Raw genomic sequence first — 22,091 nt, 5'->3', positions numbered from 1 at the left:
CACAGTGCCCTCTGCATCACTCCCCCTGCCCCCTCACCCTTGGATGCACAAGTCTTCACTGAAGCACCTACCCTCCTGCTGGCCACTCTGCTGCCCCACTGCAGCCCACGTGCCTGAAGCCATGGGACCCTCCACAGTCTCTCAGGGAGGGAGCAGGCAAGCTGGAGGGGAAACCCAGCTCCTCTTTGGGAAGATAAGCCAACCTCCTGGCACTGGCTCCCCAGACATCTCCCACCAGGTCTGGTGTCCTCGGACCGCTGTGGCTGACACCCCATCTGACAAAGTTAAGAAAATGGGATGGCCCAGGTGGCTGAGAGGCGCCCAGGACTGTACTGTTGGAATGTGGTCCTCTGGCAGGAAGGGGGCGGTGAGGGAGCTGTCCAGCCCACCACCCAACAGCACCAATGCCACCCCGGATGGATGCCTGCTCCCCACACACCTGAGTCAGTGGAGATGCCAGCGAGCTCCAGGGCCTCCTGCTTGATCTTCTCTGGGGTGCTTAGCTTCTCCTTTTGAATCTTCTTCTTCTCAGCCGCTGCCCTCCTGGCTTCCAGCTGCCGCTGGCGGCAGGACTTGGCGGGTTCCGGCAGGCGCCGGACCTCGCGGGGGAAGGCAGTGAGCACCTGGATGGCCCCGCTGCCCACCTTGGCGTTCTGGTTCTCCTCACTGCCAAACTCATCCGTGGTGGCCATCTTGTACAGGGGCAGCACGTGCAACTGCTCGTCCTCAGGGATCTTGCCCACGCAGCGATTGTCTTCCTTGGTCAGGGTGCAGACCTGGCCCGGCAGAGAGGGAGGGGCATGGAGTTGGGGGAGCCCGGCGCTGGGAGAAGGGGCTGAGCATCCACCAATGGTGACACAGTCCCCAACAGCAGCCCCAGCACCAGCCATCCACTCGGCCCTAATGCTCCCTGTTACCTCCTGGAGTGTCTACAAAGCACCTCTTTCTTGGTTCTCAGAGTAACAGTACCACCACCATTTAGTCTATTCTACAGCTTTCAAAGCATGTCCATTCACACTGTTTCATGTGATCTTAGTAAGGCTGAGAGGGGATGAGATGACTGGCCCAGGGTCACACGGCTGGCAAGGAGCCAGCTCAGGGCTGGGAGACATGTTCCACCCTCTCTCCGGGCCAGCACAATGCGCCCCCGCCCCCTGCCCTGTCCGTGCAGAACTTACTTCCTGGTCTCAGACCTCCCCTCATTGCCTTCTGTGCCTTGAACACTCGGCCTCCTTTAGCTCTTAAAATAATTTCCTTTTTATTAAAAACTGCTTGTGCTGGTTGCAGAAAACTTAGGCCAGTAAAAAGGAAATAAAAGTTATTTCTCTAATCCCACCACTCGGATATAACCACTGTAAACACTTTCATATTATGCATGTGGTTCTATAACTTCATGTGAAAATATAGTAAATATTCTCCTTCGGGATGATTTAAGAGCTGATTCTACTGTATCAACACATTCATGTATTTAGTCCTTCATCACCATTTAAACTTGCTTCCAATTTTTCCATATCATAAATAATACCTTATCCTTTGGCTAAAATTTTTAAGATACTTAATTCCTTAGACTAAACACTGTGGAGCAGAACTGCCACATGTTGCTAAACTGCCCAAAATAATTATCATCAGCATTTAACCCATATTGGCAGAATGTGTTTTCAATATTCCTACACTTCTTAATAATTTTGCCAATAATTTCTTGAAAATATTTTGTGCATTATCAAAATGTATCTCATTGGTTTGTATTGCTCTGATTACTAACAAAGTTTGATTCCCCCCCCTCAAATTTACTCTCTACTTTTTTTTCTTTCATAATTAAGATTTTATTGGTTGTTTTGAGGGTAAGTACACAGACATTTCAATTTGCACAAAATTCTTTCAACATTGATTGGTTGCCTCTCATTTGTGCCCTGACTGGGGATTGAACCTGCAACCTAGGCATGTGCCCTGACTGGGAATCAAACCTGCGACCTTTCACAGTTTGCTCCAATCAATTGAGCCACACTAGCCATGGCTCAATTTATACACAATATGTTTTTTTATATTTATTTAATTATTGATTGATTGATCTATACTTAGATGCGAAGGGAGGGAGAAGGTGAGGAGGCCCGTCTGTGTGAAATTTAGATAGCTGTATGTGCACACACACTCAGGTGTCTGAATGGATGGATGGTCATTAAAATGCTAACATGGGTTATTTCTATGGGACTTCAGGCAGCTTTTACTTTATTTATACTTTCTTGTGTTATTTAAATGTTTTTACAATGAATAGTTGTTCAATTAGTAAAATATACTATTCATTTTGGAAAAAGTTTCCTTTTTTTCACTCCAAACTCTAGAAGCTGAGATCCCAATAATCTCCCTGTGCTCCTTTCTGCTGGTGCCCTGTCCTCCCTCCAGCCCGCTCCTAATCCTGGAGGACCATTCCTTTCTATTTCAGCTGGCAACCCCACAACAGAGTGTAGACAGGAGCCTGCCCCATCCTGCTTCTTGGCCTTGGACATAGAGAAGACAACAAGGTGGAGAAATGAAATCCTAGGGCTGGGCCACCAATCTCCACGGGGCCACAGGCTGCCCCAGATCTGGGGACCCCTTTTAGATGAATGTGCCGGTGCCCCCGCCTCTTCCCCAGCTCCTCAGGAGTCCTGTCTGCCCAGGACCTAGTTAAAATGCAGAGGAGAGAGCTGGCCTCATCCCTTTGAGGGTGTCCCTCCAAGCCCAAACCCTCCCTCTCCATTAGCTCTCCTGTTGACTGCATCTAGCCTTGGGGCTCTAACCATGAACTAACTACACGCTCTCCAGTCCCAAGTTCACGTCTCCAGATTCTTCCTCTTCCCTGCCTATTCCGCATCTCCACCCGGACATCTAGCAAGCATCTCAAACAGAATTCTTTATTTTGTCACCCCCAAACTGGTATTCCTCTATTATTCTGCATCTCAGTATTTAACACCAATAATCCCTCAGTTGCCTATGCTACAAACCTTGGAGTGGTCCTCCAGTCTGCTTTCTCACCCTGTATCCAGTCCATCAGCAAATCCTCTCAGCCCTATCTTCAAAATCATCCAAGACCTGTCTACTTACTGCCACTCCCAACCTCATTCCTGCCCACGCCCTGTCACCTCTGGCCTGGACTACTGTCCCAACCTCCCGCTCTCCCCTCCCCCAACCCCACACACTTTATTCTCCACCTGCAGGAGCAAGATAACATGTTTAACTTTATAAATGAGATCTTACTCCTTGCAGATGAAGATGGGAAGCTCCAGGGACTTCCCATCACACTTAGAGCACAACCCCCGGCCCCGCCTGGCCTCCTGGGCTCCCTGCACCCTGCCCCTGCCTGCCCCTCCACACAGAGGCCTCGCTGCCTGTAAAACATCTCCTATCACTTCACCCCCTGCCTGCCTTTATATTTTCTTCTCAGCCTTCATCTCTATCAGACGGCAGATCAGACCACATACCCGGAAAGGACTCTGTGCATTCTATGCCCTGGCACCCAAAGCTGTACCTGGGCACACTAAATGTTTGCTCAATGAATGAAATGAGAGGGTGTTTGAATTTAAGTCAAGTGTTCACAGAGGCCTGGAACCACACTTCAGATAACTGCGGCCTCCGTGCCCAAGGGGCTGCTTTCCGCAGCATTCGCTTAATCACGGAAAACAAGGCAAACCCGTGCATGGATCTGGTGAGGGTTTTTTTTCTTTTTTCTTGTTTTAAAGATTTTATTTATTTATCTTTTAGAGAGGGGAAGGGAGGGAGAAAGAGAAACATCAATGTGTGGCTGCCTCTCACGCACGCTCTATCGGGGAACTGGACCACAACCCAGGCATGTGCCCTGACTGGGAATCGAACCAGCAACCTTTTGATTCACAGGCCAGCACTCTATCCATTGAGCCACAGCCAGGGCAGGTGAGGGTTTTCTTAGAAAGGTGGGCAGGAACAGGCAGTTTGGAAGGGCAGTCCCAGTGTCTGAGAATCTGTCTCTAGGTCCCTCCCTACTCGAGCCCATCTGTCCACACAGACTAGTCAGCCCGTCCCAGGGCGGTCCCATGGGTGAGGTGTAACAGGACACAGGCTTCCTTACCACTGTGCAGCCATTGTAGAGGTTATGCTGGTCCTTGTGGGCGTGGGCACAGAAGTCCATGCAGGCTGTGACCCCCGAGAAGGGCCTCCCTTCCTTTAGCCCCAGACGGCAGTCGATCGCTATTTCCTCATTGGTCACCTGTGTGGATGACCAAGGAGAGCTGCTCACGTGACCTGAGGTAAGCGGCCCTGATTGTGTGCCTGGGTAGGCCAGGTCTTGGGGAAGGGAAGTTAAGGATCACAGTTGCCTCGCCTTTGGGCTTCAGGATGGAGGTTTTCTGGCTGACACCCCAGCAGGAATCACTTCTTCCTGGGTTACCTCAACCTCCCTTACCTCCTCTGAAGGGGAACCTGATGCACCACTCAGACATATAAAAATGGTTCTCACTTGGAGTGTTCCACACCCTACGTTAGAGGTGCGTAGGTACATGTGCCTAGGGAGGGAAACTCAAGCCTCACCAGTGAAAACCAGATGAGTGGTGGTGGAGGGGGCTGAAGACCAGGGATGCAGGAGAGACGGACTGGGATGCAGGAGAGATGGACTGGGATGCAGTTGGTGTGGTGTGAAAAAGGGGTCTTATAAAAGAACCACATCACTGCTCCACCTCTGGCTGGGCCTTTCCTGTAAGGAGCACAGAGGAGGAGCTCACCCCCATTCCCTACCTTGGGGAGCCTGGGCAGAGGCAGTGATGATATGTGGGCAGAGGAAGGCCCAGGACTCAGTACCTGGTTCTGGTAGGCCTGCGGGGCCAGCCGCTTGTACAAGGGAGCGACTTCGGTGGCCAGGTCCTGGAAACTCTTCCGGAGCACTTCTTCCTGTGGAGACAAGAGCAGTCGCACGTCCAGAGCAGCCCGATTGGCCAACTCTACCCGCTGGAAACCAGTCACCACTCCGGAACCACCTCTGGGCTTCCACCGGGGAGACAGGAGGCAAGGTGCCACCAGATGTCATTACAGCGTCCTTCTGTGCGGGGTATGGAGTGCTACGCCTGTTTTAAAGTTGGAGACACAAGCGTACCAGGAAAAGCCACTGGTAGTCATCCCTGACTGCTAAGCTGCTGTTCTTCCAGCCCAGTGCCACCCAGACCACCTCAGAACAGCTCCTGCTTGCGCATGCTCCACACCCCGGCCGGGAGGGTGGCACAGCAGCACGTCCAGGCGTGAGCAATGAGTGTGAACACTCCTTCCTGTGTCAGAGACAGGTAAGCACTGGCTGAGAGGTGCAGTCAAGGTCCACACTAGACGTTCTGTAGCTATCCAGGCCCAGAGCCTGTCCTGAGCCAGGTACACAGATTTCAGAGCTCCATCCTCTCTACCTGGCACCACTGTATGTGTTAGTCACAAGCCACATGTGCCTACTGAAATAAACGTGAATTCTAATGAAAATTAAATAAAATTAAAATTCACTTCCTCCGCTGCACCAGCCGCATTTCAAATGCACATGAGCTACATGTGGCTCCTGTGGCTGCTGTACTAGACAGCAGGGAACAACATTTCCATCATCGCAGAATGCTCCAATGGACAAGGCTGCCCTGAGCGAGGCGGCAGCCCTCCAGCTACATTTCAGGTGTCCACAGCCAACCTCTGGCCCTCCAAGGGCAGCAAGTAGGGTTGTAGGCCCTCCTAGTGGGCCTCAAAAGAGTTTCCAGAGAAGGCATGAAGAGTTTTCATGGAAGAAAGGAGAAACAGGGAAGAAAAAAAGAAGCAAGTTCATAGGATTAGCAATGGCTGCCATCCACAATTGCACCTTCCTGGCTGCCGCTCCAATGCGGCCACAAGCACTATGGGCCCGAAGCCAGCACAGCACAAGGCAAGGCGCATGAGCTCTGGGGAGAAACAGGCTTCCTTAAACCATGGCCTCACCATTGCTGCCATATGGCCTTGGGCAAGCAACATCCTCACCTGGAAAGTAAGGAGTGATGCGCCTAGGACAGGTCATGAGGGCATCGTGAAATTAACTGAGATGCCTGTGAGGTGCTGGGCAGAGCACCCCACACTTAGTAAGTGTCCAGGAAACAGTAGCTGATGGAACAAGGGAAGTATTTGTGAGAAATTAACCAATGCATTTTCATTCCTGGTGACCCCTACCTCTCGGTGGCCGGGAGGCTCTTGCATGCATCGAAGCAACAGCATTTGCTGCTTTCAGGGAGAGCAGATGCTGTCCTAAATAAAACTCCAGTGTCCAACCAGGCTATCAGACTAGCTCACACAACAGTCTAATAGCCAGGCTTTGAGGGAGAAAAGGGCTTCAAATTAGAAAATGCTCCCTTTTACTTCTGACAAGCAAATCTGGATGTCCAAGCATAGAAGTTTATTTGTGGTGCAGAAAAATATGCCTCAGGGAAGTCCCTGCAGGTGGAAAATGGGAAGCCCCTCTGGTTCGAGGAGCTTGGAGAGAGCTGAGACACAGCAGCTGGGGTCAAGATGTTGCCTGGAACCTAGCAGAGGGACCCGGACGGCCACCCTGCAGGAGCTCAGGCCGGGGAGAGGTAGGGAGGCTGGATAGAAATGGCAGAAAGCCGACACAGGCCTCTGCCTGCTTTGCATTTGGAACTCCGAGTGGAGACCACCTCTAGGGTGGCCTTCGTCTCACTGGCAACCCAATGGGAAGTGGCAGAGTGGGAGGTGGCCGGACCTGGTGCTCCTGGTTGCCGCAGCTTGAGCGTGGCCAGCAGTGCAGACCCAGGGGCCTGGCCTCCAATGAGGAGACTGCAGAGAGGAGGCCTTAGACCTAGAGGCTGCACCTTGTGGATGCCAGCCCAGTGCCCAGGGAGTGGCCCAGGCCCCTGAAAGGAGAAGACGGGACAGCTACACAGAGGTATCTTCCCGGCTACCAGACAGGATAGGGGACATCTTGGGAAGTCGGGCACTGGCCCAGAGGATGGATCAAGGACCAGGGGCCCTCCTCCTGACACCTGCCAGACCCAAAAAGAGAAGAACGAAGGAAAGAAATTACCCTTTAAAAGGATCAAATTCCAATGAGAAGTTTGAATATTTACTTTAAAGAGATGGTTTTAAACTGGAGGAGTCTAAAGCACTTGTAATTGGGAACCCTAATTTTTCACTCATTGCACCTCTCCATGCATTTCTCACATACCCTTATTTCACAGCGAGATGAGGTTAACAAAAATAAAGCAAGCTCCATTTTCTGTACATCTGAGTTGTGGTGTGTTAACCCCACAAGACAATTAGAGACATGAGGCGTGACAGGGTGAGTGGGAAAGACCCGCAGCTCCCTGGGAGCCCCTCACCTCTTTAGGGTTGTCCCCTGCGAGGCGGAACTTGCGAGGTGTCTTGCTCCGAGCGTATTTGCAGCCGTTGAAGTACATGCTCCAGGAACAGCCAAAGGAGAAGGAGGCACCACAGGTGTTGGGGTCTTTGCCTTGGCAAGCACAGGTCCGGCTGCAACACACACCACGTGTTAGGCATAGGTACATTTTTTTTGTTCTAGAATCTCCGTCCTCCCTCAGAGGCAGGCCCTGCGGAGGCCTGGCATCCACTGGACTCCCAGTGACTGGGACCACATCCTTCCCCACCCGCAACTCCTTTCTCAAATTTCCCTGGGTAAAGGGGCAGCTCTCTGCAACCTGTTCTGTCCCCACTCCTGAGCCCAGAGGTCTGAGAGTCTGTTGTTGGGAGAAGCACACGGGTTGTTTGAGACAGGTGGGGAAGACCCAGTAAAAAACCCAGTAAAGTTCATGCTTTGCAACCTAGATGAAATGGACAAATTTCTAGAAAAATATAATCTTCCAAAACTCAATAAAATGGAAGCAGAAAGCCTGAACAAACCAATAACAGCAAAAGAAATTGAAGCAGTAATCAAAAAACTCCCAACACACAAAAGCCCTGGACCAGATGGTTTCACAGGAGAATTCTACAAAGCATTTAAGGAAGAACTAACACCTATCCTTCACAGACTATTTCAAAAAATCCAAAAAGATGGAAGACTCCCAAATTCTTTTTATGAGGCCAACATCATCTTAATTCCAAAACCAGATAAAGACACAACAAAGAAAGAAAACTACAGGCCAATATCGCTGATGAACATTGATGCTAAAATCCTCAACAAGATACTGGCAAACCGCATCCAACAGTACATTAAGAAGATCATACACCATGACCAAGTGGGATTCATTCCAGGGATGCAAGGATGGTACAATATTCGCAAATCAGTAACTGTAATACATCACATAAACAAAAGCAAAGACAAAAACCACATGATCATATCAATAGATGCAGAAAAAGCATTTGATAAGGTACAGCACCCATTTATGATAAAAACACTCAGTAAAGTGGGAATAGAGGGAGCATTCCTCAACATAATAAAGGCCATATATGAGAAACCTACAGCCAACATTATACTCAATGGGAAAAAATTTAAATCTTTTCCACTAAGAACAGGAACAAGACAAGGATGTCCACTTTCACCACTTCTATTCAATATAGTACTGGAGGTTCTAGCCACAGCAATCAGACAAGAAAAAGAAATAAAAGGCATCCAAATCAGAAAGGAGGAAACAAAACTGTCACTGTTTGCAGATGACATGATAGTGTACATAGAAAATCCTATAGACTCCACCAAAAATCTGCTTGACCTAATAAAGGAATTTGGTAAAACAGCAGGATACAAAGTCAATATCCAGAAATCAAAGGCATTTCTGTACACCAACAATGAAACAGCAGAAGCAGAAATCAAGAAAAAAATCCCATTTGAAATAGCAAAAAGAAAAATAAAATACCTAGGAATAAACCTAACCAAAGAGGTAAAAGACCTGTATTCAGAAAACTACATAACACTGAGGAGAGAAATCAAGGAAGACACAAACAAATGGAAACATATACCGTGTTCATGGATTGGAAGAATTAATATCATCAAAATGTCCATACTACCAAAAGCAATTTACACATTCAATGCAATACCTATTAAAGTACCAATGGCATATTTCACAGACATAGAACAAACACTTCAACAATTTATATGGAACCATAAACAACCCCGAATAGCTGCTGCAATTTTGAGAAAGAAAAGTAAAGTAGGAGGGATCACAATACCTGACACTAAACTATACTACAAGGCCACTGTAATCAAAACTGTCTGGTACTGGCATAAAAACAGGCACATGGACCAATGGAACAGAACAGAGAGCCCAGAAATAAACCCAAGCCTCTACGGTCAATTAATATTTGACAAAGGAAGCAGCAACATAAAATGGAATAAAAATAGCCTCTTCAACAAATGGTGTTGGGAGAACTGGACAGCTACGTGCAAAAAAATGAAACTCGAGCACCAACTTACACCTTATACAAAAATAGATTCAAGGTGGATAAAAGACTTAAATATAAAGCGCGACACCATTAAAGTCCTAGAAGAGAACGTAGGTAGGAAAATCTCTGATATTTCACGCAGAAACTTTTTTACCGACTTGTCTCCTAGAGCAAGGGACATAAAGGAAAGAATAAACAAATGGGACCTCATCAAAATTAAAAGCTTTTGCACAGCTAAAGAAAACAGTATCATAATAAAAAGAGAACCAACTGTATGGGAAAACATATTTGCCAATGATACCTCAGACAAGGGTTTAATCTCCAAAATATATAAAGAACTTACACGACTCCACTCTAAGAAGACAAATAACCCAATTAAAAAATGGGCAAAGGACTTGAACAGACACTTCTCCAAGGAGGACATACAGAAAATCCAAAGACACATGAAATGATGTTCAATATCGCTAGCTATCAGAGAGATGCAAATTAAAACCACAATGAGATACCACTTCACACCAGACAGAATGGCCATCATAAACAAAGCAACAAACAACAAGTGTTGGAGAGGCTGTGGAGAAAGGGGGTCCCTAGTGCACTGTTGGTGGGACTGCAGACTGGTACAACCACTATGGAAAACAGTTTGGAACATCCTCAGACAACTAAAAATGGATCTGCCTTTTGACCTGGCAATTCCATTGCTGGGACTCTATCCTAAGAACACTAAAACACCAATACAAAAGAACCTTTGCACCCCGATGTTCATAGCAGCACAATTTACAATAGCTAGGTGCTGGAAGCAACCTAGATGCCCATCAGTAAATGAATGGATCAAAAAACTATGGTACATTTACACAATGGAATTCTATGCAGCAGAAAGAAAGAAGGAGCTCATACCCTTTGCAACAGCATGGATGGAGCTGGAAAGCATTATGCTAAGCAAAACAAGCCAGGCAGTGAAAGACAAATACCACATGATATCACCTTTAACAGGAATCTAAACAACAAAACGAAAAAAACTAGCAAAATATAACCAAAGACACTGAAATAGGGGATAGTCTGACAGTGGCCAGAGGGGAGAGAAGAGGGAATTTCAGGGGGGAATGGGTAGGGTTTACAGGAGCAAATCTGGAGGACACATGGACAAAAACTAGGGATAGGGGGTAATGGGGGAGAAGAGGGGAGGGTTGGGTGGGTGGGCTGGAATGGGAGTAGGGGGGAGAAAACTGTACTTGAACAATGATTAAAAATAAAATTAAAAAAAAAAAAAAAGTTCATGCTTTGCCTGAACTCTAATAACCTGACCGGCTCTAACGCAGACCACATGGACAGCGGAAGCACATGCACCACAGGGTTCAAACACTCCTGGGTGTCGACAGGCTTTAAACAAACATTGATGCTATAATTCAACCCTTAATAAAATCCAGAAACCACCTGAGGGCTCCTCAGCGGGGGCAATGGACAAACAGTGACCATCCCTGTGGTGGAGTACTACTCAGCGCTGAAAAGGGCCAGTGGCTGATGCACACCCACAGGCAAAGTTTGGGAACACTGTGCTCAGGGACAGAAGACAGTCTCCAGAGGCTACACTGTGTGGGTCCATTCAGGCAACAGCCTTGAGAAGGCAAACCCATGGGGACAGGAAACGAGACTGATGGCTGCTGGGGCTGGGGGAGGCTGTCTACAAAGGGGCATGAGGGAGTTTTTTGGATGACGAAACTGTTCTAGGTCTTGATTGTGATGGTCGTGGCTACATGACTGTAAACATTTGTCAAAACTCTGCCAACTGTGTCCCTCAAAGGATAAATTTTACTGTAAGTAAAAATACCTTAATTTAAAATATGGAATAAAGAGAAAAACCCCTCAGGGCAGGTTTTGTGGATATCATTGATGCCCTGTATTAGTGGGGCACTTACACACTTTTTCACACTTGTTACCACCATGAGAGTCTCGGATTTGATTGGGCACAAGAGTAAAGCTGAGCCCCGTCGACAGACCCTCCCCAGCCAGGACCAGAGCCCAGGCCGGGGCCCACGGGAAGCATCCTTTCACCCCAGGCAAACAGGGCCCTGGATGGGACAAGTGCTCTCCCCAGAGTCGCCCGGAGTCCCTGCCCACGTACTCGTCATTGAGGCCACATCTCCGGCTGGTAGGGTTCCCGTACTTCCGGAGGGTGTCGGTGAGCTCCTGGTACAGGGTGTCTCCGAGGCTGCGGGGGATGCCCTCCCAGGCCAGGATGAGGATGACAATCACGGCGTTCTGGCAATGGTGGCCTGCCCGGTGCCGCACCAGGCAGAGCAGCTTCTCCTCCAGTGTGTGCCTGCGGATCACCTGCAGGGGTGTGTGGGGGGAGGGGCAGGCGCCGTTAGCCACGGGGAGCCAGGCACCTGCGCTCCCCTGCTCAGGACGCCACACCCCCTCCCCGCTGCCGGTGGCACAGGGCGGGGGCAGGTCTTTAGGGCAGTGACACCCGAGGGTGTCACAACCACAGAGGCTGACACCATTATAGTTAGAGGACGAAAAACACAGAAGTTACTTTTTTAAGAAAAAAATAATCATTACAAAAACTAAGTTATTAATGATTTATATAGACTTAGGAACACAAATACAGAGCTAAAATTGTAAGCCAAAATACACTAGGAGAACTTTATGTCGTCCTACAACATTGGAAGACAAAATGCTGCACATCCGCATGTTTCTGGTTAAAGCGCAAGGACCGTGGTGCTGTGGGAAACAGTTTCTGGCAGTTCCTCAAAGAACTAGACATACAATCACCACAGAACTGGTCAATTCCACCCCTGGGAGTATCACCAGGAGAGGGATCTGAGAGCAGGGACCCCAGCAGACACTTGGAGCCCGTGTTCCGAGCAGCAGTACGTGCACCAGCCCAAGACAGACACAGCCCAGTGCCCAGCAGCTGACGAACGGGAAACACGATGTGGCATGTCCAAACAATGGACAGTGGTCGTCTTAAAAAGGGACAAAATTCCAACACATGCCACAGCATGGGCGAACCCTGAGAACGTTATGCTAAGTGAAAGAAGCCAGACGCTGGAGGACGAATGTCGTGTGGTTCCTTCCACGGGGCACCTAGAAGAGGCGGATTCACAAAGAGAGAGAGAGACTAGAAGGGAGCTACCAGGGGTGAGGGCAGAGGGTGGGGAGCGCTGTTCAGGGGTAGAGTGTCAGTGCAGCACAAGATGAGCCGCAGGAGCAAACTGCGGGGATGGCTGCGTCCCGGTGTGCACGCAGCTGGTGTCATGGGCCTGTGTCCGTAAAAATGGTTAGAATGGCAAATCTTATGTTTTAGCTATTTCAGTACAGCTTTTAAAATTTAATGATGTTAGTATACTAAAACCCAGTGAATTACATACTTTACATAGGTCACCAGTATGTGAGCTGTATCTCCATCTGGCTGCTGACTCAAAAGCAAGGGTCTGGAGCCCTACGCTCTCTGCTCCTCAGGATACGGCCATTCCCTCCCTAGTCTCCCCCTCAGTCTTCACTCACTCCTGAAACACTGTCCTGGCTCCCCAAACAGGAGGTCAGGGCACAGGGTCCTGGTAGTGGAGAATGAGGGGGCTGAGTCTCCCCAAAGGACCCCGTGTCATTCTGTGGCCAGCTAAGATGTAGGTGTGGACAGAAAGGGGCACCTGGGGAGGACTCTGAGCAGCAGACTGAGGAACAAGGACTCAAGGAGGGGTTCCCAGGATGATAAACAGGGGGCTTACTTATGTAAAAAGCTTCATGCTACAGAGCAGGGGGACAGATGGTTGGCAGGGGGGGCCTGGGAAACAGGACATAACACAAGCACAAAGTCCTGAACTAGGGCAGTGGGGAATAAAATAGGAAAAGGAGTGAATTCCAGAGATATTTGGGAGAGAGGTGATTTGGGGACCACATGAATACAGGAACCGAGGGACAGGGAAAAGTCCTCAAGGACGCCCACGTTTTGTGCTGTAGGAGTGCGTGTCAGTGTCGCTTCCTGATCGTGTTGCTTGTTGGTGTTGCTACTGGGAACACACAGGGCTGAGGCCCTTTGCAACACCTGTGTGCCTATTTCCAGCAGGCCCAACAGAGGGGCCCGGAGGACAGCAGACATCTGAGCTGGAGACAGACTTGGTCATGAGTATGTCCGTGTTGAAAGGGCATCCAGGCAGGTGACATAAATGAGGAAAATGGGCCAGATGTAAGAAGACTAGGGAGTGGCGTGGACCATGGCAAAGCGAAAGCACTTGCATCTTCAAAAGGAGGAAGCAAAGCCTCCTCTTCATCAGCCACTGCTTATAGGGAATTCCAGCCCAATGTAGCTATCTCTAGCAATTTTGCAAGAAGAAAATAGAAATCCAGATTATTACATGCAATTATCGCTTAAAAAGACAGGAGGTACCCCATGCGGGGTTTTTTATTGTGGTAAAAAATATGTGACATAAAATTTACCATTTGAGCTGTTTCTAAGTGTACAGTTCAGAGGCAATAAGTACATTCACACTGCTGTGCAACCGTCACCAGAACTTTCCCATCTTCCCACACAGAAACTCTGCCGTCATTAAACATTAACTCTCCATTCTCCCCCGCCCACACCCTTGGTAACTACTCTCCTACCTTTTCACCCCATGAGTTTGACTATTCTGGGTCCCTCACATAAGTGGAATCACGTAATATTTGTCCTTCTATAACTGGCTGATTTCATTTAGCATGATGTCTTCAAGGTTCATCCCTGTGTGTTTCAGAATCTCCTCCTCACATGCTAAACAAAACACCTCTGGGCCATGAGTTCCTGCTTTGAGCCTTCATTCAATACAAAGATGCAAAGGCAGGGGGTAAACACCAGATAAGGACAGGCATGTGTACAGATGGGCACAGGCTGACAAAGGTCACTGACCCCCATCCCGCACTCCAAGTGAGCTGCGTGTGCGTTCACGCTGCCTTTCGGCCTTAGCCCGCAGGAGTCCCCTCACCAGAAATGCCTCCGCTCTCTCCTTCGCCCGTCAGACGCGGCCCTGTATTCGCGGCCCCGCACATGTCCACATTCACGGGGAAACCTGGCCTGACGCTCCTCCCACCACCCGTGTCCCTGCCCCTCAACGCTACAGCACCAAGTCTGCCTCTCCAAGTTCAGCCTTGATTATTCACATCTCTGTGGTTTTATTTCATGTGTCTCAACATCACAAGCAGATGAACACAGGGAGAGGGCTTTCCACTTTCCCTGCAGGTCCCTCTCCCATGCGCCCAGCACAGTGCGGGGCTCACAGCCCCCCCGACGACCCTGCTGTCACTCCTCATGCCGCAGTGGTCCTAGAAAACTCTTTGTGGACTGGAAGTATAAGGGTCAGGAAACTCTGGGTGAAACTGGGGTCAGAGTCGCTGACGTCACCCTGCTGAGACACCCAGGTTGCCTGTAAGACACAGTGGCTCAGAAGCAAGGCTGCCCCTGACCCAGCCTAACCTAGCCCCTTCCAGACAGGAGACAGAGCCACCAGAAACTCCAGGCACACAGAGGGGGCAGAGCAGTCTGTTTGTAGTTGGTCACAGTGGGGCCCGGACTTCAGTTAGACGCCATCTCCAACATCAAATGAGGGGATGATATGAGCCGAGTCTAATGACTAGAGCAGTTTTGAGGCCAGCCCAGGATGCCAGGGGCTGGCATTTAAGTATAAGAAAGTCAAGTAGCCGAGGCTGGGGGAAAAGACTGTAACCACACACATGAGGCCAGTCCCAAGGTTCCCTGGAAAGAAACATGTCTACTTCCTCCCCACAGCCCAGCCCTGGAGAGGGAGGCACAGTCTGGGCTACAGGGTCACAGCACTCACCCACTTGGCGATGGGGCAGCCGCGTGAGCTCTTCCCCTCCTTCCCGGTGTAGATGACCTTCTCGATCCGGATGGCTTTCCCCTTCTCTCCATACCTGGAGAGGGAGACAGAAGCACCCTTCGCTCAGAGGAACCCAAAGGAGAGCAACTTACAGTAAGAAGCCAAGCCTCTGCAGGTTTCTAGTTACTGTGGGGGCAACAGAGAAGAAAAAGAAAGGTGTAAATGTTTATGCTGTGCTAAGAGCTTCTGAAAACACAGTGGCCACTTCCAGGTTCCCACAGCCTCTGGCGCACCTGGCTCAGCTCTGCCCCAGGGAGAGGTCCAGCAGAATGTCCCTGAGTATTGGTTCTGAGCCTCTAGGAAGGTAGACAAACCAAACATCTGTGTCTAGCCCTGTTAGCCGAGTTGCCCAGAGGGCTAGCTATTTATAAATTCAATTAAACAAAGAAAATACACGGGGAAATCTGCATTGTTCTCTTTCAACAATCCACAACTGACATGTGAACACGACACGGACAGCTGAGGTCAGGGAGAAGTGACCCTACAAAGCACAAACTGGCCGAGGTCCCCTCAGACAGTAAACACACCTGGTTCCCAGTCAGGCTTCTGCCCTGGCCCACCTACACGTGCACACACCCAGGGATCCTGAGAGCAGCTAATTACCCAAAGCACCTTCAGAGGTGATGAGACTATGGCCCCAGAGCTGAACCGGCCTGCTTGATGCCACCCAACTCCCTGGGGGTAAGGATGCCTGATGTGCAGCCCAAGAGGGGTTGGAGGGGACTGGGCTGGAGTGCCAGCCCAGGGACTTTCTCACTACAAAGACTGTGGCCAAGTGATGGAACTTTTCCAAGCCTCAGTTTCCTCATCTGTAAAATGGAGATAAAAATGATTTCTTCCTCCTAGGCTTGGAAAAAAAGATCAAGTGAGGTAATCCACATGGAGTGCATTATTTAAAATGCTTTGAAGTTCTTGGCATAAGGGAAGAGTCCAACAAACATTAATTATTCTTAATAATGTAAACAGTCATCTTACTGAATTATCTTATTTTTAATAGCTTCTTACTTTCAGGTACAGTATCATATTACCTGCAAATAGTGGTTATTTGCCACCTCCTCCTTTTTAACTCTTTATGCCTCTATTTCCATCTCTCGTCTCCGTGCTGACCAGCACTGCCAAAGTGCTGGCAGGCACATTGGCTTATTTCCTGACTTTCCCGGAAATGTCCCCAACTATCCAGCGCTGAGCGTGAAGCTCACCGACTTTGGGAGAGAGAGAGGCTTCCTCACCTTGAAAGGGTCTCTTGTTCTAAGGACCTTTAATCAAGAATTGATTACCTTTATTAGCCAGTGTCACCCCAATAAATGTAACCAATTTTTTAACATTTAAAAAATTGATTACTTTTATCAAAAACATTTTTAGCATCTGAGGAGAGAGATAACAGAATGGTTTTTCTCGTTTGGTCCATTAACATGGAATGCTATTTTTTTTAATGCTATTTTAACAGAATTTCTAAATCAAACTATCCTTGGATTTCTGTAGTGAATCCAATTTTGGTCTCAGCATACTATTTTAATAGATCATTTAATAGAGGGTAATGTTATCACAGCTATTATGGTCATACATGTTGCTAACACACATACACAGTTACACATATGCTCCATCTCACTCCTGAGACCTGAAATGACTGTGTGAAGACACCAAGATTAGGAACGAGACACTTATGGCCGCACAGATAACAGAGACATCAGGGACAACGTGCGTGTCCAGCACTGGGCTGGCTACACAGAATACAGTGCACTTCCACACAACGAAGGCCATGCAGCCATCTAAAAGGATACGACCGAGTTATATGTGCTGACGGGGACGAGATTAAGGGAGAGGGCAGCAGCTGCACACGGTGGGCACAGTATGGCTGATCCCACTTGGTTCGACATTTCTTCATATCATTTGTAGATCTTTGTAAATGCTTACGAAAAATTTAAAGGTAAGTTTTGGGTTTTTTTTTCAAGTTTCTTCTGGGAAGGCAAACTGCTAGAGAGCTTTATTCACTCTAAACTTTTTTGAAAAGGCCTCTTACAGACATGTTTTGTTTTTGTAATTGGAAAAGAGAACTAATATTTTAAAAATGCTGATCTAAGGTTTCTCTTGAGTTCTCTATTTCACTCAAGGTCTCAGTGAAGAGGTGAAAACTGTTTCTGACAATTACCACATTAAAATTCTAAGGCTATGTGAGTCCCGTATAGAATGTGCTTGCAGACAGCACTCTGGGGAGTTCACACGGCGTGGTCTGGCTCAAGAGGACAAGACCAGATAGTGCTGCTTTTGTCTGGGCTCCGGAAAACGCTCAATTCAACAAGATTTATCAGGAAGCGGCCCATGAGGGCAGAGGCTGGGTGCCCGGTGAGTGCTGGGGTCGCTGTGGGAGGAACAGCTGGGGGCGACCACACTGCTCTCACCAGAAAGGCAGGATATCGTGTTCCCCACAGGAGGGTGAGCTGAGGACACGGACTCGGGCTTCCTGGCTAGGACCTGCTGCACCATCCCACTCTTGCGAGAAAAGCTTCCTGTAGTGAACTTCATATTCCAGAGCAAATAAAAGAGCCAAGCACTGAACGATGGGCTAGACACTTTTTTAAACCAGAACCATCTTGGCATTTAAAGACAACCAACCGGCTCTAGATTTCTTTTTTCTTAAATGTCTTACTTTCTGGCCTACCATTAAGAGGCCCTTTTAGAATATGGATAAATTCCTAGACCCTAAACTAAGTCTGTAAGAATGGGCTGAAACCTCATCCCCAAGGGTAACCTGATTATCCCAGCCAGTGGTTCTTCACGGGCGGGGGCAGGACCGGCATTGCCTAGAAACGGGGTGAGGGGGGCGGGTAGGAAGGGCACACTCCAGGGTCACCGCCAGACCGGCCAGGTCACAGACTCGGGGCTAGGGGCCACATGCTGTGCCTTCCCAAGCCCTCTAGGAGATGGAAGCACACTCAAGTCTGAGGACCACTGACCTAAACCGGTGCTTCCCCGGGGTTACCTCTATCACCGTGAGGCCAGCTCCCCCACACTCAGAGGAATAGTGCTGGCTCTTCATTTCCAGAATGAACCTTGAATGAACTCCTTGCCTGCAGAGAATCAATCCTCTTCCCGCCAGAGAACACAGGGCTCTGAGCAGCATACCATTCTTAGACACGCGTTGAAACGGGCTCCAACCATCAGGGGCAATGAGGAGCTGGGTCGCCGGGAGGGATAGAACACCTACTAAACTGGGATAATATTTTAGGGCTCCCTTTTGACTCCCCCTCCTTCCTCCACATTTTTACCAGGTAAGCTAAAAGCACCGGTGTCTCCCTAAAATTTCAGTTTGCTTCCCCTCCTGCCTTGGCCACCTCCTGAGAGAGGCATGGTCCCGCAGAGGAAGGGGAGGTCCAGGGAAAGGGGCAGCCCAACTCATTCACAAGCTAGACCCCCAGCCAGGTTCTGTTCATCATCAACCGTTCACTCCCTTTCTGGTTCCAAAAGGGACTTGAAGACACGTCTAGATGATAAAAATAGCAGGCGATGGCACCAGAGTAAAGGTGGAAACAGACGGACATGATGTTGGTGCACAAAATGCAGAGAGTGGGTCTTGTGTGTGTTTTTGAGATGAACCTGGAACATGTCATCACATGAGAAATCAAGGAAGCTAATGGAGGCTCCTCAGAGTCCCGTCAGAAGGACTCAGGAGTGAACCTGAACAGGCTCCCACGGGCCAAAGATGAGAAATGACATTCCTCTAATGGGGCACACAAATCTGGCTCTAGCTTACGAGCAGCCGACATAAAGATGCAAACGCAACCTGTTACATGATTTACAAGGTCCTCAAGATAAAAATAAATCAGTTACTGAGGAAAAACACATGTATTCCTGGTCTTGAGAAAAACTCCTCCCTTGGACCAGTTTCTGAAGAATCTATACTTGGCCGTTATTCTTAAAGCAATGAGGAAAAGAGAGAAGAAATCTCAACTTTATCACTATCTCTTAATCCTTGTTTGAAAACAGAGTCTTCTGTAACTAAAAGTTATTTAGACAGCTATCTAGAAGTCTCATAAAATTGTGACGGAGAAACACACACACACACACACACGCACACAGTATCCCAGAACAAACTTTGTACATTTGACTCCCCGATGGCCCTCAGATAGTATGAGAATTCCTTACAAAAATCAGTGGCCAAAGTGATGCCCTCCCAACACTGAAACTGCAACACGCAGGCATGTGTGTACAACACACACCTGTTTTAAGTACGTTTCATTCTTGCTGCCTCAGAGGTGCCCCTTCAGCCAGGCCCGAATTCACAGCCTGGGTCTCTCTGATCAACTGCTTTCCTGATGGGCTACTTCAAATATAAATGTTTCCAGGTGGTACAGGGCAATGAAGAGTGATTACGGCAGATCACTGTCCTCCATCCACCTTACCTTTTATTCATTCAGGGATGCTCTGAGTTACTCAGTTAAAAATCATGGTCCCTGCTCTATTAATGAAAGGATTAGTCTGGCCTCCCCAGTCAGACAAAATCTGGTTCCCACATTTGTGGACCCTCGGAGCCACTCAGCCTTCCACACATGTATGTATATGTATGAACAAACATGTTTGTGTCTACATAACCTTTGCCTTTACTACTAAAATACTATTGTTTGTTATGAAATAATGCATCCAGTACATGGGTATATGAGGTAGACACTCCCTATGTAGTAGTAAACACTGAGTGTTTCACACACGATCAGTTCAGTTTACCCTCACAACTCTCCTACAGTGTGTGCACGTCTCTCACTCCGGTTCGCAGATAAGAAAGCTGAGTCACAGAGAACATGAGCGACTCGGCAGTAAGTGGGTAGGCCGGGACTGACTGGACCTTGGTGCAGCTTCAGTGTTCACATGCTCTCAATCTCTATTTTACTCTCCATACACTGGAACACACAGCATTTAAGGCCTGCTGTGGACATGTGTACAGACTTTACAGTCTCTAGCCATACAAACTGCTTAAGAAAAAACAAGAGACGGCTATTAAGTAAAAACCCTATAGTCTTGATTTTGAATTAGAAGGGTCAATACAAACTTCCAATGTATGTAATCACTAAACAGTAACAAAAATAAAAAACCGACACACACACATCTTTGCTCTTTCCACTGAAGTGGTCCAGAAACTGAGCACCCCAGTGGCAGTGAGCATGGCCAGCTCCCAGAGTCTGTTTTCTAAATACTTTTTCCCACAATGAAAGGAACCAGGACTTCTTGGATAAAGGTACAGTGTAAGTCCAGAACATCTTGTCATCCGAGAAATCAAGAAAGCTATGCTAGACTCTCAGGACCATGTCAAAAGGACTCAGGAGACCATTGGCCAAAGATGAGACAATACATTCCTCCTAGTTGAGGTACAACATATCACCTATAAAGTAGCTTTGGAAAAAAAAGAAAGAAAAAAACAATCTGTTTCTGATCAAGCCTTTACATCTAACTACCAATCGATAGGACATAGGGCAGAAGACCATGTTAAACATACTACAGGAAAGCTAGCAGCAAAATTCAGACCATGCAGAACTCTGTAGGACATATAACCACTTAACCACATTTCTTCAATAAGAAATATTTCAGGAGAGAGAGGAAAAGGGGAGAAGGGGATGGATGGAGGACAGACCTACAGAAAGAAAGAGACTCAGAAGTAACAGGAGAGTCCCACGTTCAACCTTCCACAGTCTGAATATCAATATTCCCTTCTGTATGTCGTCTAGCATGAGGCAGTGAAACTGAGAGGTGCTTGAAGTCCATGTTGTGTTAACAATTTGTGTATTTCTCCTTGGATATCTGCGCATCACTCACCGCTCCTCCATGAGTTCCCGGATAGAGGCTACCGTGGGGCCAGATCCCAGGTGGGTGTAATACGGACCTTCATCTTTCTCCACTATTTGTTCTGCAGAAACACAGAGTAAACATTATTTGGAGACAACAGTTCCTCAACATTCATTTGGAAAGGCAAACCAATAGGAAAATTAATGGGCACAGTACAAAACAGGAAACTCAAATGGCTTATAAACACATGACGTGTTCAACTGCATTAGAAATCAGGGAATACAAATTAAATGAAATACCATCACACAAGTTGGCAAAAAATTTAAAGTATAATAAAATCATGTGCACCGGCTGGTGTGGCTCTGTGGATTGAGTGCCAGCCTGTGAACCAAAGGGTCACTGGTTTGATACTCAGTCAGGGCACATGCCTGGGTTGCAGGCCAGGTCCCCAGTAGGGGGTGTGTGAGAGGCAACCACACACTGATGTTCTCTCCTCTTTCTCCCTCCCTTCCCCTCTCTCTAAAAATAAATGAATAAAAATCTTAAAAAAATAAACACAAAACTACGTGTTGTCAAGACTGCAGTCCAACCACATTGGAATTTAGTTTATCATCATACATATTCTAGACCAGGGGTCGGCCAACAACTCTATTCCACGTATCCACACAAATGGACTAAAAACAAGGACTCAACAGCACCTGAGCACCTGCGTTCATAGCAGCACGATCCACGAGAGCCACAGACACAAACAACACAAGTGTCCATCAACAGAAGAAGAGGAGGAGGATGCGGTCTAGCTGTACAGTATTAGTCCACCGTAAAAAGGAATAAAGTCTGGCACCTGCTACAACATGGGTGAACTCTAAAAACATCAGGCTAAGTGAAATAAGCCAGACACAAAAAGACAAATATTGCAGAATTCCACTTACATGAACTGCCTAGAACAGGCAAATTTACTGAGATGAAAATGAGAGATTATCAGGGCCTAGAAGGAGTGGGGGAAGTGGAGTCACTACTTACTGGGTGCAGAGTTTCTGTTTAGGGTGATGAGAAGGTTTTGAACATAGAAAGTGGTGATGGTTGCCCCATACTGTGAATGTAATT

The 22,091-nt window shown here is 48.0% G+C and overlaps 1 protein-coding gene across 5 annotated transcripts in view; it reads right to left on the bottom strand.

The window, feature by feature from the left end:
- TET3 (tet methylcytosine dioxygenase 3) overlaps nt 1-22,091 on the bottom strand; it is a 103,183-nt gene that overhangs the window by 8,013 nt on the left and 73,079 nt on the right. For all 5 annotated transcript variants that reach the window (XM_036028162.1, XM_036028161.1, XM_028515598.2 and 2 more), the window contains 7 exons: nt 21,018-21,108; nt 15,156-15,249; nt 11,465-11,673; nt 7,332-7,482; nt 4,807-4,896; nt 4,082-4,219; nt 440-776 (listed from right to left, as the gene is read on the bottom strand). In XM_036028162.1, the coding sequence (XP_035884055.1) occupies nt 440-776; nt 4,082-4,219; nt 4,807-4,896; nt 7,332-7,482; nt 11,465-11,673; nt 15,156-15,249; nt 21,018-21,108 (1,110 nt within the window). The remainder of the gene's footprint in view (nt 1-439; nt 777-4,081; nt 4,220-4,806; nt 4,897-7,331; nt 7,483-11,464; nt 11,674-15,155; nt 15,250-21,017; nt 21,109-22,091) is intronic.

The sequence above is a fragment of the Phyllostomus discolor genome, chromosome 6, assembly GCF_004126475.2.
Source record: "Phyllostomus discolor isolate MPI-MPIP mPhyDis1 chromosome 6, mPhyDis1.pri.v3, whole genome shotgun sequence".
NCBI classification, from domain to species: domain Eukaryota; kingdom Metazoa; phylum Chordata; class Mammalia; order Chiroptera; family Phyllostomidae; genus Phyllostomus; species Phyllostomus discolor.
This window is presented reverse-complemented; position numbering and strand designations above follow the sequence as displayed.